The sequence below is a fragment of the Salmo salar genome, chromosome ssa01 (assembly GCF_905237065.1).
Source record: "Salmo salar chromosome ssa01, Ssal_v3.1, whole genome shotgun sequence".
NCBI lineage: Eukaryota > Metazoa > Chordata > Actinopteri > Salmoniformes > Salmonidae > Salmo > Salmo salar.
In genome coordinates this window covers 111,540,139-111,567,368 of record NC_059442.1, presented here as the reverse complement: position 1 = coordinate 111,567,368, position 27,230 = coordinate 111,540,139, and the positions used below count along the sequence as shown (strand labels likewise).

At 43.9% G+C, this 27,230-nt stretch overlaps 2 protein-coding genes across 3 annotated transcripts in view; one reads left to right on the top strand and one right to left on the bottom strand.

Moving 5' to 3' along the window:
* The window catches only part of LOC106577378 (polymerase (RNA) III (DNA directed) polypeptide A), a 69,917-nt gene extending 63,891 nt beyond the window's left edge, over positions 1-6,026 (top strand). For both annotated transcript variants that reach the window (XM_045687468.1, XM_045687464.1), the window contains 5 exons: positions 666-830; positions 1,498-1,662; positions 2,088-2,219; positions 4,097-4,229; positions 4,958-6,026. In XM_045687468.1, the coding sequence (XP_045543424.1) occupies positions 666-830; positions 1,498-1,662; positions 2,088-2,219; positions 4,097-4,229; positions 4,958-5,106 (744 nt within the window). In that variant the 3' untranslated portion in view covers positions 5,107-6,026. The remainder of the gene's footprint in view (positions 1-665; positions 831-1,497; positions 1,663-2,087; positions 2,220-4,096; positions 4,230-4,957) is intronic.
* Positions 6,027-16,467: 10,441 nt separating this feature from the next.
* On the bottom strand, positions 16,468-26,977 carry LOC106593853 (pyroglutamylated RF-amide peptide receptor-like). Its single transcript, XM_045687489.1, has 6 exons — positions 26,432-26,977; positions 25,259-25,417; positions 21,897-21,958; positions 21,265-21,500; positions 20,042-20,139; positions 16,468-17,319 (listed from the first exon to the last, which is right to left on the bottom strand). The coding sequence occupies exons 1-6, from the start codon at positions 26,787-26,789 to the stop codon at positions 16,919-16,921; spliced, it is 1,314 nt and encodes a 437-aa protein (XP_045543445.1). The 5' UTR covers positions 26,790-26,977; the 3' UTR covers positions 16,468-16,918.
* Between the last annotated feature and the right edge of the window lie 253 nt (positions 26,978-27,230).

Below are 27,230 nucleotides of genomic sequence, written 5' to 3'. Positions count from 1 at the left end.
GACTTTGTCAGTTTGACAAGAGTAGGATGCAGCTCCACAGAGAGCAGGGCTGTTCTTCACACTACACTAACTGTGCATTGGATTGTTCTTTAAAGGATGGGTTTTAAATGAAAGGGTTGTTTTATACTGTAGCGTGGCCTGACCAGTAATCAGGCAGGTCTGGACGTAGTTCCATCCACCCCAACTCACTGTAGAGAAGCCTGGGATGTTTGACTGTTCAACTGTGTGTGCATGTCTTTCTCTCTCTTTTTCTTTCTCTCTCTCTGTCTCTCTGCCTCTCTCTCTCTCTCTGTCTCTCTCTCTGTCTCTCTCTCTCTGTGTCTCTCTCTCTCTGTCTGTCTGTCTGTCTGTCTGTCTGTCTGTCTGTCTGTCTGTCTGTCTGTCTGTCTGTCTGTCTGTCTGTCTGTCTGTCTGTCTGTCTGTCTCTCTCTGTCTCTCTGTCTCTCTGTCTCTCTCTCTCTCTCTCTCTCTGTCTCTCTGTCTCTCTGTCTGTCTGTCTGTCTGTCTGTCTGTCTGTCTGTCTGTCTGTCTGTCTGTCTGTCTGTCTGTCTCTCTCTCTGTCTGTCTCTCTGTCTCTCTCTGTCTCTCTCTGTCTCTCTCTGTCTCTCTCTGACTCTCTCTGTCTCTCTCTGACTCTGTCTGACTCTGTCTGTCTCTCTCCCCAGGTGAATGCAGAGACAGTCCGCTACTCTATCTGCATGTCTAAGCTGAGAGTGAAGCCTGGAGACATAGCTGTACACGGGGAGGCAGTGGTCTGTGTATCTCCCAGGGAAAACAGCAAGAGCTCCATGTACTACGTCCTCCAGTCTCTAAAGGATAACCTGCCCAAGGTAAGAGTAAAGCTGCGGCCCAAAAGGCACCCTATTCAGCCCACTACTTTTGACCAGGGCCCGTATTCCCTATATATAGTGAACCACTTTTGACTGGGGCTCTGGTCTAAAGTATTGAACTAAAAATGTTAATCTTGTGTCAGTCTTCAGGCAGGTCTCACGATGGATTATTTTCATGAATTGTTTCTTTCATGATATCAACAGAGGCTTTGTGATTAGAAATGCATAGAATTCACCAGGCGGGTAATGCTGCCAAGCCTCTGTACAGTTCATTATAGTGTGTTCCCTCTCTCCTCCCTCTCTGTCTCATCTCTCCTTTCCTCCCTCTCTCTGTCCCCTCTCTCTGTCCCCTCTCTCCTCCCTCTCTGTCTCATCTCTCCTTTCCTCCCTCTCTCTGTCCCCTCTCTCTGTCCCCTCTCTCCTCCCTCTCTGTCTCATCTCTCCTTTCCTCCCTCTCTCTGTCCCCTCTCTCCTCCCTCTCTGTCTCCTCTCTCCTTTCCTCCCTCTCTCTGTCCTCTCTCCTCCCTCTCTCTGTCCTCTCTCCTCCCTCTCTCTGTCCCCTCTCTCCTCCCTCTCTCTGTTCCTTCCCTCTCTCCTCCCTCTCTCTGTCCCCCCTCTCTCTCTCTGTCCCTTCTCTCTTCTCTCCCTGTCTCTGTGGTGCTGCTAGGTGGTGGTACAGGGTATCCCTGAGGTGTCCAGAGCTGTCATTCACATCGACGAGCAGACCGGCAAGAACAAGTACAAGCTGCTGGTTGAGGGAGACAACCTACGCAGCGTCATGGCAACCCACGGTGTCAACGGCAACAGGACCACCTCAAACAACACCTATGAGGTAACTAGACTGTAGAAGCCCCTCCTCCAAAAACAAACAGCAACATATTATCGTCCCATTTATTGATCGAATTTCAAATGATCATCTCATTGATTGGCCTGAACCAATTCTTTCTATGACAACTGTTGTTGTAAAAGAGGGGCTTAGTTAATTAAATGAATTGATTGAATTCCCCAATGCCTCTGTGCCGAGAACCAACTGACTGTTCTTTCCTCCAGAACTATCTACTTTCCCCGCGGCGGGGATCCTAGTTTGATCCCAGCATGAGCCTTACGCATTTCTGTTCCCTCTGCTCTGTCTCCCTGCTGCTGCTGCTCCTCCTATCCTACCATTTAATCAATCATACAAATATCAGTTTGGAATTCTATTCTCCTTTAAAAAAAAACAGATCTAAACAGAATCAACTGATTGTCTCTGTTTCCCAGGTTGAGAAGACGCTTGGTATCGAGGCTGCTAGGTCCACCATCATCAATGAGATCCAGTACACCATGGTGAACCACGGCATGAGCATCGACAGGCGACACGTCATGCTCCTGGCAGACCTCATGTCCTATAAGGTCGGTGAAAAGATGAACCATGTTTTATTCAAAGACCAATAATATTGAGCAAGTTTTTTTTTTTATTTGTATTGTGAATGCAGATGAAGTCCTCTGCAGTTTAGATGCAGCAGGGTTGCAAAATTCCTGGAACTTTCAATAAATTCCCTGGTTTTCCCGAAATCCTGGTTAGAGGATTCCCGTAATAAATCATGCAACCAGAATCATGCAACCAGGATTTCTGGAAAAACTGGGAATTTATTGAAAGTTCCCAGAATTTTGCTAACCTGTGCAGGCCTACTCTCAGCTAATGTCATATTTTACATGTGTTTTCCATTGAAATACAGTACCAGTCAAAAGTTTGGACACCTGCCTCCCGACTGGTGCAGCGGTCTAAGGCACTGCATTGCAGTGCTAGCTGTGTCATTACAGATTCTGGTTCGATTCCAGGCTGTGTCGCAGCCGGCCGTGACCGGGAGACCCATGAGGTGGCGCACAATCGGCCCAGCGTCGTCCGGGTTAGGGGAGGGTTTGGCCGGCAGGGATGTCCTTGTCCCATCGCCCTCTAGTGACTCCTGTGGCGAGCCGGGTGCAGTGCACGCTGACACGGTCGCCAGGTTTACGGTGTTTCCTCCGACACATTGGTGCAGCTGGCTTCCGGGTTAAGCGGGCATTGTGTTAAGAAGCAGTGCCTCAGCGATGGGACAAGACTGTAGCTACCAATTGGATATCACAAAATTGGGGAGAAAAGGGGTGTAAAAATAAATATATATATATTTAAAAACTTTAAAAAAAAAAACATGTTTGGACACCTACTCATTGAAGGATTTTTCTTTATTTTTACTATTTTCTACATTATTGAATAATAGTGAAGACATCAAAACTATTAAATAACACATATGGAATCATGTATTAACCAAAAAAGTGTTAAACAAATCAAAATAGATTTTATATTTGAGATTCTTCAAAGTAGCCACCCTCTGACTTGACAGCTTTGCACATTCTTGGCATTCTCTCAACCAGCTTCATGAGATAGTCACCTGGAATGCATTTCAATTAACAGGTGTGCCTTGTTAATTTTTTGAATTTCTTTCCTTAGTTCATTTGAGCCAATCAGTTGTGTTGTGACAATATAGCCATATTTGGTAAAAGACCAAGTCCATATTATGGCAAGAACAGATCAAATAAGCACATTACTTTAAGACAGGTCAGTCAATCTGGAAAATTTCAAGAACATTGAACGTTTTTTCAAGTGCAGTCGCGGAAACCATCGAGTGCTATGATGAAACTGGCTCTCATGAGGACCGCCATAGGAAAGGAAGACCCAGAGTTACGTCTGCTGCAGAGGATAAGTTCATTAGAGTTACCAGCCTCAAAAATTGCAGCCCAAATAAATGCTTCACAGAGTTCAATTAACTGAACTTTAAATTCTCTAGCAACAACTCTGTTGGACATTCCTGCAGCCTGCATGCCAATCGCATGCTCCCTCAACTTGAAACATCTGTGGCATTGTGTTGTGTAACAAAACCGCACAATTGAGTGGCCTTTTATTGTCCCCAGCACAAGGTGCACCTGTGTGTGTAATGACCATGCTGTTTAATCAGCTTCTTGATATGTCACACCTGTCAGGTGGATGTATTATCTTGGCAAGTAATAGGGTTATGCAATATGATAATGTAATAAGATCATGTAAAGGGTTATGCAATGAGATAATGTGATATGATAATGTAATAGTGATATGAAACGGGATAATGTAATATGATAATGCAATACGATAATGTGGTAGTGTAATGTGATATGGTTATGCAATCAGATAATGTTGTATGATAATGTCAATGGATATGCAATAGGATAATGTATAGTGTTATGCAATTGGATAATGTATTTGCCATCCATAGGGTGAGATCCTAGGTATCACCAGGTTTGGCCTGGCTAAGATGAAGGAGAGCGTGTTGATGCTGGCGTCCTTTGAGAAAACTGCCGACCATCTCTTTGATGCTGCGTACTTTGGTCAGAAGGACTCAGTCTGTGGTGAGTTTCAGGCTTCCTCTTTCTATAGCAGAATTACAGAAATACAGCTACTTGATAACAAAGAACACACTGGCTTTTTGTTGTCTAAAAAACATCTGTCCTTTCCACAACTTCTCTCATTCATTTCACTGATCTGAAATAACTAACTAGCCACTTGTCAAGTGTTTTCACAGCAGATGAATGGGGAGGAGACAGAAGAGAGGTCGGATGTCCAGTCATTGAGAAAGATATCCCAGACACGGCTGATTGAGCTCAATCTATCTCTCTGTCTCCTCTGGTTCCAGGTGTATCTGAATGTCTCTCTGTCTCCTCTGGTTCCAGGTGTATCTGAATGTCTCTCTGTCTCCTCTGGTTCCAGGTGTATCTGAATGTCTCTCTGTCTCCTCTGGTTCCAGGTGTATCTGAATGTCTCTCTGTCTCCTCTGGTTCCAGGTGTATCTGAATGTCTCTCTGTCTCCTCTGGTTCCAGGTGTATCTGAATGTCTCTCTGTCTCCTCTGGTTCCAGGTGTATCTGAATGTCTCTCTGTCTCCTCTGGTTCCAGGTGTATCTGAATGTCTCTCTGTCTCCTCTGGTTCCAGGTGTATCTGAATGTCTCTCTGTCTCCTCTGGTTCCAGGTGTATCTGAATGTCTCTCTGTCTCCTCTGGTTCCAGGTGTATCTGAATGTCTCTCTGTCTCCTCTGCTTCCAGGTGTATCTGAATGTCTCTCTGTCTCCTCTGTTTCCAGGTGTATCTGAATGCATCATCATGGGAATCCCCATGAACATCGGTACAGGACTGTTCAAGCTCTTACACAAGGCTGATAAGGACCCCACGCCACCCAGGAGACCCCTGCTCTTCGACAGCGCCGACTTCCACATCCCCTTGGTTACATAGTAGAACCCTGGACTCATGTCTGTCCCAGTAGAACCCAGGACTCCTGTCTGTCCCAGTAGAACCCAGGACTCCTGTCTGTCCCAGTAGAACCCAGGACTCGTGTCTGTCCCAGTAGAACCCAGGACTCGTGTCTGTCCCAGTAGAACCCAGGACTCGTGTCTGTCCCAGTAGAACCCAGGACTCGTGTCTGTCCCAGTAGAACCCTGGGCTCGTGTCTGTCCCAGTAGAACCCTGGGCTCGTGTCTGTCCCAGTAGAACCCTGGGCTCGTGTCTGTCCCAGTAGAACCCTGGGCTCGTGTCTGTCCCAGTAGAACCCTGGGCTCGTGTCTGTCCCAGTAGAACCCAGGGCTCTGTCTGTCCCACACCCAACATCTAATAATGTAAAATAATATGGTCATTTAGTAGATGCTTTAATCCAAAGGCAGCTACAGTTACATAGTGGCACGTCTGCAGTATATGTGGCCATTGCGGGAATCAAACCCACAACCCTTACTGTACTGATCTGATCAAGGCACTCTCACCTCATTGTATATGCTTCTTTTGCTATCAATGAGTGTGTGTGTGTGTGTGTGTGTGTGTGTGTGTGTGTGTGTGTGTGTGTGTGATGGAGCAAAGAGAGCATGGGGCACATACACAAGGAGTGCCTTAACGTGAAGCTTTTGTTTTCTCTCCATGAAGCTTCATATAACCTCTTCCTTTGGCTTTCTGTTTATTGTGTTATTTTATACCACTTCTTCTCATTCACAGGACTACAGAGAGAAGTGCCTGTCAAAACGTCTCCAGCTCTTCCACAATGGAAGACTGATGTTCACCTGTTTTTATTTGTTTAGTCATGGCCTCATGTGGACTCATGTTCCTCGTTTGTTTTCCATGCTTTCCCTTTCTGAATTTACAATAAAGTGTGCTTGACGCTGGAAAGAGTGAAGCGTTGAAGTCACTGATTTGATTAGAAATATGGTTTGATGTTGTTCACTGGCTGAAAGTAGCCTGTTCCCAGGTCTGTAAAGTATGTGCTTGAGCCAACTCTTCTGACTGTCATTGCCACACAGCTTTGTTATGCCCTTCATGTTTGGTTTGACACTGATTGAACAACCTTGAGAGGAGTTGGCTGAAACACAGAGCCATTTGGAGCCTGGTTACAATGAACCCTGTGTATACTATATGATGGCCTTGGATGCCCAGGCTTCACTCCTGATGTCTCTTAAGGTGAGGTTACTATATGGTGACTGTTCTCTAAAACCTCAATCAAAGTGGCTTTTTGTGTTTACTGCTGGCTTGGTTTTTTTCAGTGTTTAAAACACCCCTCTACTGTATGTATGGATGTCTATATGGATTAAAACATCCCTCTACTGTATGTATGGATGTCTTTATGGTTTAAAACATCCCTCTACTGTATGTATGGATGTCTTTATGGTTTAAAACATCCCTCTACTGTATGTATGGATGTCTTTATGGTTTAAAACATCCCTCTACTGTATGTATGGATGTCTTTATGGTTTAAAACATCCCTCTGCTGTATGTATGGATGTCTATATGGATTAAAACATCCCTCTGCTGTATGTATGGATGTCTATATGGATTAAAACATCCCTCTGCTGTATGTATGGATGTCTATATGGATTAAAACATCCCTCTACTGTATGAATGGATGTCTTTATGGTTTAAAACATCCCTCTACTGTATGTATGGATGTCTTTATGGTTTAAAACATCCCTCTACTGTATGTATGGATGTCTTTATGGTTTAAAACATCCCTCTACTGTATGTATGGATGTCTTTATGGTTTAAAACATCCCTCTACTGTATGAATGGATGTCTTTATGGTTTAAAACATCCCTCTACTGTATGTATGGATGTCTTTATGGTTTAAAACATCCCTCTACTGTATGTATGGATGTCTATATGGTTTAAAACATCCCTCTACTGTATGTATGGATGTCTTTATGGTTTAAAACATCCCTCTACTGTATGTATGGATGTCTATATGGTTTAAAACATCCCTCTACTGTACGAATGGATGTCTTTATGGTTTAAAACATCCCTCTACTGTACGAATGGATGTCTTTATGGTTTAAAACATCCCTCTACTGTACGTATGGATGTCTTTATGGTTTAAAACATCCCTCTACTGTATGTATGGATGTCTTTATGGTTTAAAACATCCCTCTACTGTATGTATGGATGTCTTTATGGTTTAAAACATCCCTCTACTGTATGTATGGATGTCTATATGGTTTAAAACATCCCTCTACTGTATGTATGGATGTCTTTATGGTTTAAAACATCCCTCTACTGTATGTATGGATGTCTTTATGGTTTAAAACATCTCTACTGTATGTATGGATGTCTTTATGGTTTAAAACATCCCTCTACTTTATGTATGGATGTCTTTATGGATTAAAACATCCCACTACGTATGGATGGTTTAAAACATCCCACTACGTATGGATGGTTTAAAACATCCCTCTACTGTATGTATATACACTGCTCCAAAAAATAAAGGGAACACTTAAACAACACAATGTAACTCCAAGTCAATCACACTTCTGTGAAATCAAACTATCCACTTAGGAAGCAACACTGATTGACAATACATTTCACATGCTGTTGTGCAAATGGAATAGACAACAGGTGGAAATTATAGGCAATTAGCAAGACACCCCCAATAAAGGAGTGGTTCTGCAGGTGGGGACCACAGACCACTTCTCAGTTCCTATGCTTCCTGGCTGATGTTTTGGTCACTTTTGAATGCTGGCGGTGCTTTCACTCTAGTGGTAGCATGAGACGGAGTCTACAACCCACACAAGTGGCTCAGGTAGTGCAGCTCATCCAGGATGGCACATCGATGCGAGCTGTGGCAAGAAGGTTTGCTGTGTCTGTCAGCGTAGTGTCCAGAGCATGGAGACAGGCCAGTACCAGGAGACGGGCCAGTACATCAGGAGACGTGGAGGAGGCCGTAGGAGAGCAACAACCCAGCAGCAGGACCGCTACCTCCGTCTTTGTGCGAGGAGGAGCAGGAGGAGCACTGCCAGAGCCCTGCAAAATGACCTCCAGCAGGCCACAAATGTGCATGTGTCTGCTCAAACGGTCAGAAACAGACTCCATGAGGGTGGTATGAGGGCCCGACGTCAACAGGTGGGGGTTGTGCTTACAGCCCAACACCGTGCAGGACGTTTGGCATTTTCCAGAGAACACCAAGATTGGCAAATTCGCCACTGGCGCCCTGTGCTCTTCACAGATGAAAGCAGGTTCACACTGAGCACGTGACAGACGTGACAGAGTCTGGAGATGCCGTGGAGAACGTTCTGCTGCCTGCAACATCCTCCAGCATGACCGGTTTGGCGGTGGGTCAGTCATGGTGTGGGGTGGCATTTCTTTGGGGGGCTGCACAGCCCTCTATGTGCTCGCCAGAGGTAGCCTGACTGCCATTAGGTACCGAGATGAGATCCTCAGACCCCTTGTGAGACCATATGCTGGTGCGGTTGGCCCTGGGTTCCTCCTAATGCAAGACAATGCTAGACCTCGTGTGGCTGGAGTGTGTCAGCAGTTCGTGCAAGAGGAAGGCATTGATGCTATGGACTGGCCCGCCCGTTCCCCAGACCTGAATCCAATTGAGCACATCTGGGACATCATGTCTCGCTCCATCCACCAACGCCACGTTGCACCACAGACTGTCCAGGAGTTGGCGGATGCTTTAGTCCAGGTCTGGGAGAAGATCCCTCAGGAGACCATCCGCCACCTCAGGAGCATGCCCAGGCGTTGTAGGGAGGTCATACAGGCACGTGGAGGCCACACAAACTACTGAGCCTCATTTTGACTTGTTTTAAGGACATTACATCAAAGTTGGATAAGCCTGTAGTGTGGTTTTCCACTTTAATTTTGAGTGTGACTCCAAATCCAGACCTCCATGGCTTGATAAATTGGATTTCCATTGATTATTTTTGTGTGATTTTGTTGTCAGCACATTCAACTATGTAAAGAAAAAAGTATTTAATAAGATTATTTCTTTCATTCAGATCTAGGATGTGTTGTTTAAGTGTTCCCTTTATTTTTTTGAGCAGTATATTTATATTATATTGTTTTCTAAATGTAGTATAATCAATTTATAAAAGGACTAACTATAATATTTAACCTTCCTTATAACTGTAAAATACATATTTGTATATTTAGTGTTAGAAAAAAATGTGCATATTTTTTAAAGGTCTCTCTTGATCAAAACATCTGCCCCCATCGCTGTGAATGTCTCACAGAGCTCTAGCATGGCTTCCTGAACTTGCCTTTCATATCATATTAATATTGTCATTTTACAACATATGTGTTTTTGTTTCCAATTATTTTAGATTACTGGCTATAAATCGATCTCTGAGGGACATCCCAGCATCAAGTGGTGTCAGATTTCAGAGGAGACATACTCCTGTGTCCGTGAGAATCAGGGCTACCGCTCAATGCAAGCCATTTCCATCTACGATGTTCACAGACCGATTTAGACACTAAAATGTCGGTCAGAACCGGTACCAGAGCCACGCAAGTCCCCTAAACGGGACTTTACATCTATTAATAAATCCTGCAATTCGTATATGTGAAGAATTTGGAAATGCTTAAGATCCTGTTCAATCTCTTTAACAGAGATGATATGAAGAAATCTGTTTCAAATATGACATGACTGCCGAAATGTCACAGTGACTTGAGGCTTGGAGTTCCACCAAACCAATATGGAAATGGGAGAACTGACAGTGCCTCTTGCAGATAAGAGCATTTTTAAACCACTGGGATGGTAGTACCCTCACACAGAGAACCTAATGGCTTCAACAGCAGGTAGGCTTTTAAGATAGTAATTAGTAGGACTAGTGAAATCAATAGCCCACAGGCCTCTGGTCTAAAGTAGTGCTCTGCAGGGTTCCATTTGGCATGCAGTCACTGTTTGCTGTTTTCTCACCATTTTGATGTCAACCGTAAAGCTGGATTTGGATCTATGGGCTGGTGCACTCCATCAACAGCAGGTGCATTTCAAGAGCGGCAAATTTGAATCCAAATAAATGTCAAAATTCAAATTTTTCAAACATACAACTATTTTACACCCTTTGAAAGATAAACATCTCCTTAATCTAACCACGTTTTACGATTTCAAAAAGGTTTTACGGCGAAAGCATAAATGTAGAGTATGTTAGGACAGTACATTTACAAGAGTTGTGTGTAATGTTTTGTCAATTCAAAGACAGGGTCACCAAAACCATAAAACCAGCTAAAATGATGCACTAACCTTTTACAATCTCCATCAGATGACACTCCTAGGACATTATGTTAGACAATGCATGCATTTTTAGTTCTATCAAGTTCATATTTATATCCAAAAACAGCGTTTTACTATGGCATTGATGTTGAGGAAATCGTTTCCCTCCAATAACCGGCAGTCAAGTCAGCAACACTAATTAAAATTAGAAAACATTGGTAAAATATTATATTGTCATTTAAAGAATTATAGATTGACATCTCTTGAACGCAATCAACTTGCCAGATTTAAAAATAACCTTACTGGGAAATCACACTTTGCAATAATCTGAGCACTGCGCCCAGAAAAATACGCGTTGCGATACAGACAAGCCGTCATGTTGGGGAGATCTAAAATCGAAAATACTATGTAAATAATCCATTACCTTTGATTCTCTTCATCAGATGTCACTTCCAGGTATCACAGGTCCATAACGAATGTAGTTTTGTTCAAAAAAGCTCATCATTTATGTCCAAAAATCTCCGTCTTGTTAGCACATGATCTAAGCCCGCCGGACTTCACTTCATGAACGAGGGGAAAAAATATATTTCCGTTCGTTCAAACATGTCAAACGTTGTATAGCATAAATCATTAGGGCCTTTTTTAACCAGAACATGAATAATATTCAAGGTGGACGAATGCATTCTCTTTTATAACGTATTGGAACGAGGGTACCCAACATGAACTCGCGCGCCAGGTGTCTAATGGGACATCATCGTTTCATGGCTCTTGTTCGGTCAGATCTCACAGTAAAAGACTCAAAACACTTTGTAAAGGCTGGTGACATCTAGTGGAAGCAATAGGAAGTGCCAAAATATTCCTCAGCCCCTGTGTTTTTCAATGGCATAGGTTTAAAGGTAATACAACACATCAGGTATCCACTTCCTGTCAGAAAATGTCTCAGGGTTTTGCCTGCCAAATGAGTTCTGTTATACTCACAGACACCATTCAAACAGTTTTAGAAACTTTAGAGTGTTTTCTATCCATATATAATAAGTATATGCATATTCTAGTTACTGGGTAGGATTAGTAACCAGATTAAATCGGGTACATTTTTTTATCCAGCCGTGCAAATACTGCCCCCTAGCCCTAACAGGTTATTAAAGGAAGTAATTACACACAGAAATGAGAACCAAACCACGTTTTTTTTTTTTTATCCAAATTTGAAACATCAACATAATCTTGGTGACACGTACAACAATAGACACACGATAAGCCCTTTTTACATCAGCAGTGGTCACAAAGTGCTTATCCAGCCTAAAACTACAGAGAAAGCAATGCAGATGTAGAAGCATCAACTCAAGTTCAACATTGAACTTATGGTCCAGTAATGAAATATAGTGTTGATAGCACATATATAGAAGCTTGTACTGAAAAAGTATTTACCTCTTTAACAAAATCTTATAGAAACATGTTTGTACAATTGTTCAATGATTAAAGTATTAGCCTGAGTGTCGGTCTATTTGTGTTGTTGTGTCAACCTACTTGTCACTCATTGTTTGGCTTGAACATGGAGTTGCATAGAGCACAAATAGATCTGGGACCAGGTTAATAATGTTTAGCTCTTTCAGTTAAATAAAATGGTCTTGATTCATTAATTGATTGGTAATTAGCCTCTTTATAATTAGATATTTCCACCATAGTGATTTCCATGGTACTGAGTATTCCACCTCCAAGACCTCTATTGAGTCTATTGTATTGTCTGTTGTGGAATGATCTGTAGTGAATCAATGAACCTGGCTTTCTCAGCATGCTGAATCAGGTAATAGTGAATCAATGAACCTGGCTTTCTCAGCATGCCGAATCAGTTAATAGTGAATCAATGAACCTGGTTTCTCAGCATGCTGAATCAGTTAATAGTGAATCAATGAACCTGGCTTTCTCAGCATGCCGAATCAGGTAATAGTGAATCAATGAACCTGGCTTTCTCAGCATGCCGAATCAGGTAATAGTGAATCAATGAACCTGGCTTTCTCAGCATGCTGAATCAGGTAATAGTGAATCAATGAACCTCTGTGTCCTTTCTATTTCAGAGCATTTTGATCTTTCTGAGGTGACCCTGTCTTATTTCATATTCAAAACCTGTCTTCACAATCTGTACTTCTCTGAGATGCCTGCAGTGCTTACCTTCATTTACAAGACAGTAGTTTTGTGAAAGTACAAATTAATGGACTAGCTCTCACTACCGGATGTACAGTTGAGCAGTAAGAGGTTTTGCCACCAGGATTTTGGTCTACCGTCTCCTAAACGACAGCTGCTTGCCTGCTAGCTGCCTGCCTGCCTGCTAGCTGCCTGCCTGCCTGCAAGCTGCTTGCCTGCTAGCTGCCTGCCTGCCAGCTGCCTGCCTGCCTGCTAGCTGCCTGCCTGCCTGCCTAGCTGCCTGCCTGCCTGCCTAGCTGCCTGCCTGCTAGCTGCCTGCTAGCTGCCTGCCTGCTAGCTGCCTGCTAGCTGTGGTGTTCTCTTCCTGTCAATAATAATAATACATATATAATTTGCATAGCACATTTCCCACGCTCAATGTGCATAAAGTTAAAAAGCAAAACAAAAAATCACATTTACATTACATTTTTTACATTTACGTCATTTAGCAGACGCTCTTATCCAGAGCGACTTAGAAATTGGTGCATTCACCTTATGATATCCAGTGGAACAACCACTTTACAATAGTACATCTATATCTTTTTTTTTTTGGGGGGTTAGAAGGATTACTTTATCCTATCCCAGGTAATCCTTAAAGAGGTGGGGTTTCAGGTGTCTCCGGAAGGTGGTGATTGACTCCGCTGTCCTGGCGTCGTGAGGGAGCTTGTTCCACCATTGGGGGTGCCAGAGCAGCAAACAGTTTTGACTGGGCTGAGCGGGAACTGTGCTTCCGCAGAGGTAGGGAGGCGAGCAGGCCAGATGTGGATGAACGCAGTGCCCTTCTTTGGGTGTAGGGACTGATCAGAGCCTGAAGGTACGGAGGTGCCGTTCCCCTCACAGCTCCGTAGGCAAGCACCATGGTCTTGTAGCAGATGCGAGCTTCAACTGGAAGCCAGTGGAGTGTGCAGAGGAGTGGGGTGACGTGAGAGAACTTGGGAAGGTTGAACACCAGACGGGCTGCGGCGTTCTGGATGAGTTGTAGGGGTTTAATGGCACAGGCAGGGAGCCCCGCCAACAGCGAGTTGCAGTAATCCAGACGATCAATCACAATACGTCAACACATTACCTAATGATGTTGAAGATGGACTTTAAGCAGATTAAGCCATTAAACATTAAAAGCTTGAATAGGTGTTGTGTTTTAAAGTGAGGACATTAAAGCTGCCTCCTTGACGAGTACAGGTAGAGTGTTGCAGAGCTGAGGGGGCCGCGTGAGAAGGCACTGTCACCCTTGCTGGGCTGGGTAGTGGCTGGTTTCACCAGGCTGTTTTAGTCTGATTATTGTAGGGTACGTCCTGCAAAATAGTTATTCAGAAGTTGGCATATGTACAGTGCCTTCGAAAGTATTCAGACCCTTTGACTTTTTCCACATCTTGTTACATTACAGCCTTATTCTGGAATGGATTAAATTGTTTTTTCCTCCCTCATCAGTCTACACACAATACTCCATAACAACAAAGCAAAAATAGGTTTTTAGAAATATTTAGACCCTTTACTCAGTACTTTGTTGATGGACCTTTGGCAACGATTACAGCCTCAAGTCTTCTTGGGTTTGATGCTACAAGCTTGGCACACATGTATTTGGGGAGTTTCTCCCGTTCTTTTCTGCAGATCTCCTATTATTTTCCGCTGAAAAACATCCCCACAGCAGGATGCTGCACCACCATGCTTCACCGCAGGGATGGTGCCACGTTTCCTCCAGACGTGGCGCTTGGCATTCAGGCCGAAAAGTTCAAAGTGTTCAATCTTGGTTTCATCAGACCAGGGTGCCTTTTGGCAAACTCCAAGCGGGCTGTGGATGTGCCTTTTACTGAGGTTGGCTTCCGTCTGGCCACTCTACCATAAAGGTCTGATTGGTGGAGTGCTGCAGAGATGGTTGTACTTCTGGAAGGTTCTCCCATCTCCACAGAGGAACTCTGGAGCTCTGTCAGAGTGACAATCGGGTTCTTAGTCACCTCCCTCACCGAGGCCCTTCTCCCCCGATTGATCAGTTTGGCAGGGTTGCCAGCTCTAGGAAGAGTCTGGTTCCAAACTTGTTCCATTTAAGAATGATGGAAGCCACTTGGGGACCTTCAATGCTGCAGAAATGTTTTGGTACCCTTACCCAGATCTGTGCCTCGACACAATCCTGTCTCGGAGCTCTAGGACAATTCCTTCGACCACACGGCTTGCACTGTCAACTGTGGGACCTTATATAGACTTGTGTGTGCCTTTTCAAATCTGAATTGACCACAGGTGGACTCCAATCAAGTTGTAGAAATATCTTAAGGATGATCAATGGAAACAGGATGCACCCGAGTTCAATTTTGAGTCTAATAGCAAAGGGTCGGAATACTTATGTAAATAAGGTATTTCTGTTTTATTTTTTATAAATTTGCTAAAATTTCTAAAAACCTGGTTTTGCTTTGTCATTATGGGGTATTGTGTGTAGATTGAGGGAAAATGTTTATTCAATCCATTTTAGAATAAGGCCGTAACGTAACAAAATGTGGAAAAAGTCAAGGGGTCTGAATACTTTCCGAATGCACTGTATGTACACTCAGAAAAAAGGTAGATAATCTAGTATAATGGTACATTTTTGTACCCAATATACTCTCAAAAACCATTTCAATTATCATATTTCCCAGCATGCACTATCGTAGGTTGATTTTTAGAATTGTTTGTTTCAATATGTCTGATTGATCTTATGCTACACAAAGATAAATAACATACTTTTTTTTAACTCATCCAATCTGTTAGTAGTTTGACTTATTTCACCCGTTACTGAGATGGTTGTTCCCATTTAGATGGTTCCCATTTAGAGGGAGTCTCATTTATCAAATCTTCCTGACTTTGGCTGTCAATTTTTGGGGTTGGCAGGTAGCCTTGTGGTTAGAGCGTTGGACTAGTAACTTGCAAGATCAAATCCCCGAGCTGACAAGGTAAAAAAAAAATCTGTCGTTCTGCCCTGAACAAAGCCGTTAACCCACTGTTCCTAGGCTGTCTTTGAAAATAAGAATTTGTTCTTAACTGACTTGCCTTGTTAAATAAAGGTTAAATAAAAAAATTCTGGTTGAGTGTGATTTAAAAGTTGTTAGGATATTCTAACTTTGGCTGTATTCCAATTAGAATTCAATATCACTTTGAACGCCAGCCTGATGTGGCCTGCAAACCAGCGGTTTAAGACTGAGTACCAGTCTTTTTAGACTAAGAAGCAATGACATGGAAGTGGATTAGCTAAAGAGACTGCTACTCGGGCTAGTTTCAGACCGCTGTGTTGGGGTGAAACTACACTGTTAAAATATGATATATGTAATGTATTGTCATAAAGAGTTTAATTTACCGTAAATTCTGGACTGTAAGCCGCAACTTTTTTCCCAGGCTTTGAACCTCGCGGCTTAAACAATGACGTGGCTAATATATGGATTTTTCCCGCTTTCAATTTTTTTTTTCCAAAAAAACACATTCTGTGTGACGTGCTCAGTTTTTTGGCGGCATGAAGCTTTCATTAGACCAATGAAATTGCTGAACGGGTTAAGGTCAAACAACTTTTTTGTTTACTGTTTAGATTCAATCGAGCGCTCTCAAACTTCATCATTCTGATTATGGTAGTCATTTTGTCACCCTCATCATGGCAAAGACACGGAGAAATGCATATGATGCAGCTTTCAAGTTGAAGGCGATTGATCTGGCTGTTGGAAAAGAAAATAGAGTTGCTGCACGGGAGCTTGGTCTTAATGAGTCGATGATAAGACGTTGGAAACAGCAGCGTGAGGAATTGACTCAGTGCAAAAAGACAACTAAAGCTTACTGCCAATTTATTTATTTTTGTTACAAGCCGTGTTTCGTTAAAGCCTATTTATTTTTGTTACAAGCCGTGTTTCGTTAAAGCCTGTGTAAAGTTCATTTGTTTCAATGTACCGGTAGGCACCTGCGGCTTATAGACATGTGCGGCTTATTTATGTTCAAAATAATATATATTTTTTAATTCAGTGCTTATATTCAGGTGCACTTAATAGTCCGGAAATTACGGTAAATGATCAAATATTAACTTAGGCACTCACTTGTTGAAGGCTACAGGACAAAGCAATTGAATGTAACAACCATGTCTGTGTCACTAGCAAACACAGTCATTAATGGTACTTGTAACTCTAAATTTCCCTTGAAAGGCACCCTGGGAAATGTGCAAATAAGGTTTTGTACCCTACAGTTTTAAAACAACACCCCAAAAACGTTTTAGTGGTACATTTTTGCCACTTAAAGGAACAGACTGCTTTGTCACTGTGGTGGTAGCCTAAATAGGATCATTTGTACCTTTTCCAAAAGGTACGCTTTTGAACCTGTACTCATTTCTCCCCTAATGTACACTTGGATAAATTAGGTAAAAAGGAGACTGGAGTGCTTCTTTTTTAAAAGTCTGTAACGAGACTATTTCAACAGATCTACGCTGCTCACTGGTAGCTCAGTGGTCACCGTCATCTTCTCTCCTGCTAAAGCTGAGGAGGTCTGAGAGGAGACAGACGGACCGTTCTCCAGCACACCCTGCACCAAGCCTCCATTAGCCCCGCCACCAGTCTCTGAGAAGGCCTCCCTCGTCAGTGGTCTAATAAAGCATACAGTGGGGTTGTTGGGCGTCTCCACAGCGCCGCCCCGGTGGTTGGAAGGTTTCCTGAGGCAGCGGGACAAGGTAGCCACACAGCTCTTCTTGAAGTTCTCGTTCATGAAGGCGTAGATGATCGGGTTGTTGAAGGAGTTGGAGAAGCCGATGGCCTGGACGATGGCGATGATCATGTTCACGGTCACCTCGTCAGAGTTCTTCTCCAGGTCATCTAGATGTGAAGAAAGGAAGGTTTATAGGGATTAGTTCAGCTGTATTTAGAGAATATTTGTAGCTAGGTTTCCATCCAATTTGCGACAGATTTTCATTTGAATATTCTAAAATCTCCATATAACAATATTGCATTTTCCCACCAGAGATGTTTCCATCAAACTGATTTTTTCGTTATACATTTTTTGGAAATTACAATACAGTAACAAATATAGGACATCACTACAATATTTTTCTCTTAAGAAACATTAAATAACATTAAATAAAAACAGACTGTTTGCTGATTTAAACGTTTTTAATTTTAACTAGGCAAGTCAGTTAAGAACATATTCTTATTTACAGTGGACGACGCTGGGCCAATTGTGCGCCGCCCTATGGGACTCTCGAGCACAACCAGATGTGATACAGCTTGGATTCAAACCAGGTACAATAGTGGCACCTCTTGCACTGAGATGCAGTGCCTTACACGGAACCCAAACCGACTGCACGCGTGCTATCGTGCATATATTTATTTTGTCCCCCTACACCAAACGCGATCACGACACGCAGGTTAAAATATCAAAACAAACTCTGAACCAATGACATTAATTTGGGGACAGGTCGAAAAGCAATAAACATGTATGGCAATTTAGCTAGTTAGCTTGCTGTTGCTAGCTAATTTGTCCTGGGATATAAACATTGAGTTGTTATTTTACCTGAAATGCACAAGGTCCTCTACTCCGACAATTAATCCACACATAAAACGGCCAACCGAATCGATTCTAGTCATCTCTCCTTCTTCCAGGCTTTTTGATCTTTGAACTGTCAGACATATCAGTGTGGATGACGGATCACCACCTCAAGCTGAACCTCGGCAAGACGGAGCTGCTCTTCCTCCTGGGGAAGGACTGCCCGTTCCATGATCTCGCCATCACGGTTGACAACTCCCTTGTGTCCTCCTCCCAGAGTGCTAAGAACCTTGGCGTGATCCTGGACAACACCCTGTCGTTCTCCACTAACATCAAGGCGGTGACCCGATCCTGTAGGTTCATGCTCTACAACATTCGCAGAGTACGACCCTGCCTCACACAGGAAGCGGCGCAGGTCCTAATCCAGGCACTTGTCATCTCCCGTCTGGATTACTGCAACTCGCTGTTGGCTGGGCTCCCTGCCTGTGCCATTAAACCCCTACAACTCATCCAGAACGCCGCAGCCCGTCTGGTGTTCAACCTTCCCAAGTTCTCTCACGTCACCCCGCTCCTCCGCTCTCTCCACTGGCTTCCAGTTGAAGCTCGCATCCGCTACAAGACCATGGTGATTGCCTGCGTTCATCCACCTCTGGCCTGCTGGCCCCCCTACCTCTGAGGAAGCACAGTTCCCGCTCAGCCCAGTCAAAACTGTTCGCTGCTCTGGCACCCCAATGGTGGAACAAGCTCCCTCACGACGCCAGGACAGCGGAGTCAATCACCACCTTCCGGAGACACCTGAAACCCCACCTCTTTAAGGAATACCTAGGATAGGATAAAGTAATCCTTCTAACCCCCCCCCCTTTAAAAGATTTAGATGCACTATTGTAAAGTGGTTGTTCCACTGGATATCATAAGGTGAATGCACCAATTTGTAAGTCGCTCTGGATAAGAGCGTCTGCTAAATGACTTAAATGTAAATGTAACTTATATGGTGATCCATCTACACTTTCATAGTATCACCAAGACAACCGGCAAAACAGTTCTTCTTTCAATCACCCACGTGGGTATAACCAATGAGGAGATGGGTGAGGCAGGACTTGCATCGCGATCTATTTGCGACGCTGGCGCACGCGACGTGTCCGGTCTGGTCAGCATGTTACACCGCTGCGCCACTCGAGAGCCCCGACAAGTGGCTGTGCGTGACGTAGTGCATATAAACATCACTTTTACTGTTACATTTTCATGTACCGAATGGAAAAATACAACTTAAATGGGTTTCCATCGCATTTCCAACTCTACTGATACTTGTATCACAAAAAGTGTTGCATTATATAGCAGGTGTGCCCGCTCTGGTCTGGGTACATGCGCGCTAGCCAACAGCTCGCAGATACAGAGCGGGTAGGCTACCTACATTATCAGATTATTATGAATAAGAGCAAAATTATGTGCATTTGTCAAACGGCAGCCAAGCATCGATCATCATGTCACCAGAATAAGACCCTTGATATTTAATGGAAAGGAGCATCAAGCTCATTGCACATTCACCACCCTGTGAAGTTGATCATTTATTTAATCTGTAGCCTAATAAACTGCATGTTTTCCCGAGTCGTAGTGCGAGGACCACACAACATATCATCACGTGACTCCAAGTTTACTTTGATATGATAGTTATTAAATCAATATTTGCGCATCAATGCATTTCCACCATAATTAATTTTACCGACAAAAAAAGATCCCACCATTACGAACGAACAAAAACTTTTGCCAACAGTCTTGTACGGACATTTCATGTTTTCGTCAGACTGGTCGTGACTTTGTTTCATGTATCAGGTAATTCATCCGCATGAAATGGTTTAATGGAAACGTGATTAGTGAAAGTAAAAAAAACATGCTGAACCGTCAGATTTATACCTGCCTCTGAGTTACAGTTAAACCTGAATGTAAAGGTTATCCTATGTGACGGTTATTGTTCATGCTATATGTACTACACCCTAGTTCAGCTTGTTAGATCTAGCCCTACTGTCGTTATTGTAGTGTGATAGATCATATACTTACTGTACTCAAACAGCATGTGAACGGTATGAAACGGAGCCCAACAGATGGTGAACAGCAGAACGATGGTAATCATCATTTTTACAGCTCGCTTCTTCTTCCTGTGAAAATCAATAAAGCATGTTCTAACCTTCTCATGCTGATTCCCTTTCTGTTATTCACCCCATACTGAGAGACATGCAGGTGTCATCATGCACAATGCATTTCAACACAATAAAACAGGTATTGTAGAAAAGCTCTGTGTGCCTGAATGGTCTAGCGTTAGTGCTGCCAACTCAGACTGCGGTTCAATACCCACGTGCTTTCAACTTTTCATATCCTGTTCATCTCAAATCAATCAATATCATGCATTTTATAATGCCCTTTTTACATCAGCAGTTGTCACAAAGCACTTTACAGATAACAAGCCAAAAACCCCAAAGAGCAAGCAATGCAGAGGCAAAAGCACAGAGTCTAGGAAAAACACCCTAGAAGGCAGGAACCTAGGAAGAAACCAGGCTCTGAGGGATGGCCAGTCCTCTCCTGGCTGTACTGGGTAGAGAGGAACCAGGCTCTGAGGGATGGCCAGTCCTCTCCTGGCTGTACTGGGTAGAGAGGAACCAGGCTCTGAGGGGTGGCCAGTCCTCTCCTGGCTGTACTGGGTAGAGAGGAACCAGGCTCTGAGGGATGGCCAGTCCTCTCCTGGCTGTACTGGGTAGAGAGGAACCAGGCTCTGAGGGGTGGCCAGTCCTCTCCTGGCTGTACTGGGTAGAGAGGAACCAGGCTCTGAGGGATGGCCAGTCCTCTCCTGGTGTAACAGTGTAGGTTCCGTCCCTCTCTTCACCCCAACCCGGGCTCGAACAAGGCACCCTTGCACACATCAACAACTGACACCCCACGAAGCATCGTTACCCATCGCGCCACAAAAGCCGCGGCCCTTGCAACGCAAGGGGAAACCCTACTTCAAGTCTCAGAGTGAGTGACGTCACTAATTGAAACGCTATTAGCGCGCACCACCGCTAACTAACTAGCCATTTCACATCAGTTACGCTGGCTGTACTGGGTAGAGAGGAACCAGGCTCTGAGGGATGGCCAGTCCTCTCCTGGCTGTACTGGGTAAAGAGGAACCAGGCTCTGAGGGGTGGCAAGTCCTCTCCTGGCTCATCTTTCCCCTCTCATTCTTCCCTATATCTATCACAATAAAAACAATGAAAGATGTCTGTGTACATGTACAGTACATACAGTACCTGGATATTTTGTTGACCTCTCTGTGGTTCATGGTGTTCAGGACAGAGGAGTCCCCCACCCTCTTCCTAATCCACAGCTCTATCCCTATCCGTGTGTAGAGAAACAACATGGCTGCCATGGGCATCAGGAACAGAGCTACCATGATGAAAGTGGTGTACACTTGTCTGTGGGTCAGGGAACGCCAACGCTCCTGACAACACACGTGGTGGTGGTCGTACAGGAAGTCATACTTCACCTGGGAATGGAGGGGGAGACACATCAATGAAGCATTCAATCACAGCTTTGTTCTGGAGTGATTCTGAAAGCAACCGATTAGGTTAAGTTAGGTAAGGTCAGGTCTGGTTAAGTCAGGTCAGTTTTGGTTAGGTTAGGTCAGGTTTGGTTAGGTTAAGTTAGGGGTTAAGTTAGGTCAGGTCAGGTTAGGTTAAGTTAGGGGTTAAGTTAGGTCAGGTCAGGTTAGGTTAGGTCAGTTTTGGTTAGATTAGGTCAGGTTAGGTTAAATTAGGGGTTAAGTTAGGTCAGGTCAGGTTAGGTTAGATCAGGTCAGATTCTTAGGTGCCAGGATGTTTACTGTAAGCGTTTGGATTTGATCTGAAGCTACAGTAGCTGTGATGTGAGGGGCTTGACATACCTCTAGTTGCTGTACGAACAGCATTGGGGATCCCACAACCACTGATGCACTCCATACAAGTCCTACACAACGAAGACATGTCTCAATACAATGACTTCTTCACAATACCACAAGTAATACATCATATACTGTAGACATATGAAGAGTTTCTTTCCAAAACACTGTATCCACCAATTTTTCACATTTGTACATTTACATTTATGTCATTTAGCAGACGCTCTTATCCAGAGCAACTTACAAATTGGTGCATTCACCTTATGATATCCAGTGGAACAACCACTTTACAATAGTACATATATGTTTTGTTTTTATATATATACACTGCTCAAAAAAATAAAGGGAACACTTAAACAACACAATGTAACTCCAAGTCAATCACACTTCTGTGAAATCAAACTATCCACTTAGGAAGCAACACTGATTGACAATAAATTTCACATGCTGTTGTGCAAATGGAATAGACAACAGGTGGAAATTATAGGCAATTAGCAAGACACCCCCAATAAAAGAGTGGTTCTGCAGGTGGGGACCACAGACCACTTCTCAGTTCCTATGCTTCCTGGCTGATGTTTTGGTCACTTTTGAATGCTGGCGGTGCTTTCACTCTAGTGGTTGCATGAGACGGAGTCTACAACCCACACAAGTGGCTCAGGTAGTGCAGCTCATCCAGGATGGCACATCAATGCGAGCTGTGGCAAGAAGGTTTGCTGTGTCTGTCAGCGTAGTGTCCAGAGCATGGAGGCGCTACCAGGAGACAGGCCAGTACATCAGGAGACGTGGAGGAGGCCGTAGGAGGGCAACAACCCAGCAGCAGGACCGCTTTGTGCAAGGAGGAGCAGGAGGAGCACTGCCAGAGCCCTGCAAAATGACCTCCAGCAGGCCACAAATGTGCATGTGTCTGCTCAAACGGTCAGAAACAGACTCCATGAGGGTGGTATGAGGACCCGACGTCCACAGGTGGGGGTTGTGCTTACAGCCCAACACCGTGCAAGACGTTTCGCATTTGCCAGAGAACACCAAGATTGGCAAATTCGCCACTGGCGCCCTGTGCTCTTCACAGATGAAAGCAGGTTCACACTGAGCACGTGACAGACGTGACAGAGTCTGGAGACGCCGTGGAGAACGTTCTGCTGCCTGCAACATCCTCTAGCATGACCGGTTTGGCGGTGGGTCAGTCATGGTGTGGGGTGGCATTTCTTTCGGGGGCCGCACAGCCCTCCATGTGCTCGCCAGAGGTAGCCTGACTGCGATTAGGTATCGAGATGAGATCCTCAGACCCCTTGTGAGACCATATGCTGGTGCGGTTGGCCCTGGGTTCCTCCTAATGCAAGACCATGCTAGACCTCATGTGGCTGGAGTGTGTCAGCAGTTCCTGCAAGAGGAAGGCATTGATGCTATGGACTGGCCCGCCCGTTCCCCAGACCTGAATCCAATTGAGCACATCTGGGACATCATGTCTCGCTCCATCCACCAACGCCACGTTGCACCACAGACAGTCCAGGAGTTGGCGGATGCTTTAGTCCAGGTCTGGGAGGAGATCCCTCAGGAGACCATCCGCCACCTCATCAGGAGCATGCCCAGGCGTTGTAGGGAGGTCATACAGGCACGTGGAGGCCACACACACTACTGAGCCTCATTTTGACTTGTTTTAAGGACATTACATCAAAGTTGGATCAGCCTGTAGTGTGGTTTTCCACTTTAATTTTGAGTGTGACTCCAAATCCAGACCTCCATGGGTTGATAAATTGGATTTCCATTGATTATTTTTATGTGATTTTGTTGTCAGCACATTCAACTATGTAAAGAAAAAAGTATTTAATAAGATTATTTCTTTCATTCAGATCTAGGAAGTGTTGTTTAAGTGTTCCCTTTATTTTTTTGAGCAGTATATATATATATATAAAAAATATTAAAAAAAGATATATATAGATATATATATATTTTTTTTTTGGGGGGGGGGTGGAAGGATTACTTTATCCTATCCCAGGTAATCCTTAAAGAGGTGGGGTTTCAGGTGTCTCCGGAAGGTGGTGATTGACTCCGCTGTCCTGGCGTCGTGAGGGAGCTTGTTCCACCATTGGGGTGCCAGAGCAGCGAACAGTTTTGACTGGGCTGAGCGGGAACTGTGCTTCCGCAGAGGTAGGGGGGCCAGCAGGCCAGAGGTGGATGAACGCAGTGCCCTCGTTTGGGTGTAGGGACTGATCAGAGCCTGAAGGTACGGAGGTGCCGTTCCCCTCACAGCTCCGTAGGCAAGCACCATGGTCTTGTAGCGGATGCGAGCTTCAACTGGAAGCCAGTGGAGTGTGCGGAGGAGCGGGGTGACGTGAGAGAACTTGGGAAGGTTGAACACCAGACGGGCTGCGGCGTTCTGGATGAGTTGTAGGGGTTTAATGGCACAGGTACCTTCATGTGTACCTTCGATTGGGTCCTGTATATCTATTGGGTAGCTGGAATAGAATGTTCCTATCCTGTATATCTATTGGGTAGCTGGAATAGAATGTTCCTTTTCTGTATGTTTAACATATGAATGAATTCAACACATAAGTCTAGCATCATGCTATAGTGATTGGTAAGAGTTAGGTCTCGTACCAAATGGCACCCTATCTCCTATATACACTGAACAAAAATATATACAAAGATCCCAGAAATGTTCCATACACACAAAAAGCGAATTTCTCTCAAATTGTGTATACATTTGTTTACATCCCTGTTAGTTAGCATTTCTCCTTTGCCAAGATAATCCATCCACCTGACAGGTGTGGCGTATCAGGAAGCTGATTAAACAGCTTGATCATTACACAGGTGCACCTTGTGCTGAGGACAATAAAAGGTCACACTAAAATGTGGAGTTTTGTCACACAACACAATGCCACAGATGTATCAAGTTGAGGAGCGTGCCATTGGCATGCTGACTGCAGAAATGTACACCAAAGCTGTTGCCAGAGAATTTAATGTTAATTTCACTACCATAAGCCACCTAAGCCATTTTTTTTTCTATTTTTGTTGTCAGTGCCTCAGAGCTTTATGTGTTTAAATAAAGATTTTCCTTCTCTTTTTGTTGTCAGTGCCTCAGAGCTTTATGCATTTTTTCCCACTTATCTACACACCATACTCCACTTTTTTTTATATTATGAAAGAAATTCAACCATAACTGAAGAACTCTCATAGGCTACTATCCTCTCACAATGTCTGTACCTAGTGAGCTTTAGTCCTCTCCTCTCTCATTTCTCTTCCTCCCCACTCTCTCATTTCTCTTCCTCCCCACTCTCTCATTTCTCTTCCTCCCCACCCTCCCTTCTCTACTCTCACTGCCGTACACCATTAACACAAAAGCAGAAAGTGTTTATTTTTTAAAAGCATACCTAGCATCTTGTATGCTCTTTTCGGAGTGTACTGCCTCCTCATTTTCAAAGGGTAGACAATTCCCTGGTACCTCTCCACAGCGATGCAGGTCATTGTGAGAATCCCTGTCACTATGGCCATAGTCTGAACAAAAGGAATCGTCTTGCAGATGAGAACACCTAGGAAGAGAAGGGGTTAGAAGTGTCACTAAAAAACACACTGTACATGGAACAAGCAGAAGTTTCGCCATACGTTCTCTCATTGGCTGCGTTTACACAGACCTATTCCGATCTTTTTTTTTCTCACTAATTGGTCTTTTGACCAATCAAATCAGCTCTTTTGTCAAGAATTGTGCAACATATCATAATTGAGCTGCCTGTGTGTTGCAGCCGGTATGGCCCTCGTTATATAACTGCATGGGGAAATTCGTGTGTAGGTAACCTTCACTCCTAAATCCCCTGGCTTCGATGTGTACTCCCAGAAGGCTGCTCCTCACCCATTCAAACAAAATTGGCTATTTTGTGACAATTCACAGAATAACATTTATCACAAAACGAATGTGATATTACTTGCTCTAAATCTTGTGTGAAATATTGAAAAAGGTGAAAGAACTCTCAAACCACCTATAAACCCTAACGTCCGGCAAACCAGAACATCGATTAAAAACTGTTTACTTAGACTACAACTATGGAAATAAAATACTCTGTAAACCACTGCTCTGTAGTCTATTACTTCCCATGTTGGTTGGTTTTTAACGGCAACATATGACTGATGGGTTGAGTGACCCACATCCATCAGTTTCATTAAACTGTAGAAGGCACCAGAAGGCAATAATACACTGAGATTCTCTTGAAATGATAAAAAGTGCTCTGCAAACACAACCCGTTCATAAATCAATGAGTGTCAAGGCTCAGATTATAATATTCTTAAACTGCTGCCAAATTTAATGCGCATCCATATTATTTTAGGATGAAGAAGAACAAAAAAAAAAACGATTCCATATAGGCTTCTAAAGTTTATTCAAACTATCAATGACAGTAGGCACCCCACTGGGCGCATAAAGTCAATTCAATGTCTAATTCCACTTTAGTTCAATGTAATTTCATTGAAGTTACGTGTAAACAATGTTAATTCAACCAGTAGGCATGCAGAGCAGACAGGTGTTGATGGAAACATGGAACAGAGGAACTCACCTCCAAGCCATTCCGAGGAGATGTTCTGCAACAAGGTGAACGGGATACAGAAGAATGTGATCAGAAGATCGCTCACCGCCAGAGAACAGATGAAGATATTAGTGGAGGTCTGTATTGCTCTTTTACGCACCACTATGTAGACAACCAAACTGTTCCCAACCAGAGCCAGGACGAAAATGATAGCATACATAATGACGAAAGTAGTCTTAGCGCCCAACGGGAGCTCAGGTACGTAGACAAGCGGCTGTATGTTGTAAGACTCGATGAACTCTTGTCGCGTTAAGTTGTAATGTTGTAGCATCTCTTGCAGAACCTCGGGTGTTATTTTCGTGGACCCCATTTCTGTTGCCGTTGTCATTTTCTAGGAGTTTATGTAAATTCCAATAGTACAGCCACTACAGACAGATGTATTTTCCCGCCCGAAAATTGTGTTTTATTCACGTGTGGCTGATTAGGCGATTCCAAGCTGTGCGCACTGGTGCGCTCCTCCAAAAAACATATTTCCACTGTGCTGCGGCTAGATAGTGCATTTCTCCCGTGGCAAGAGGAAAGAGGAAAGTGTCTGAGTGACACTTCTAGCCTATACCGCACGTTGTTAGTCTGCTGTTATTGCTGTGGGCTAATAACCTCAGTCAGTCAAGGGGTGGAACACCCAATTAACTGTCATTCGGGTCCTCAAAAGACAAAACGAACGAACGCACACACACACACACACACACACACACACACACACACACACACACACACACACACACACACACACACACAGCTTTATGGAAACAGATTAATATTTTTGTTT

Coding starts and splice junctions, on each gene's coding strand:
- LOC106593853 (XM_045687489.1), bottom strand. CDS start 26,789: ATGACAACGGCAACAGAAATGGGGTCCACGAAAATAACACCCGAGGTT. Junction 25,418..26,431: donor CTCCTCGGAATGGCTTGGAG/GTGAGTTCCTCT, acceptor TTCTCTTCCTAG/GTGTTCTCATCTGCAAGACG. Junction 20,140..21,264: donor GAGGTCAACAAAATATCCAG/GTACTGTATGTA, acceptor TGATTTTCACAG/GAAGAAGAAGCGAGCTGTAA.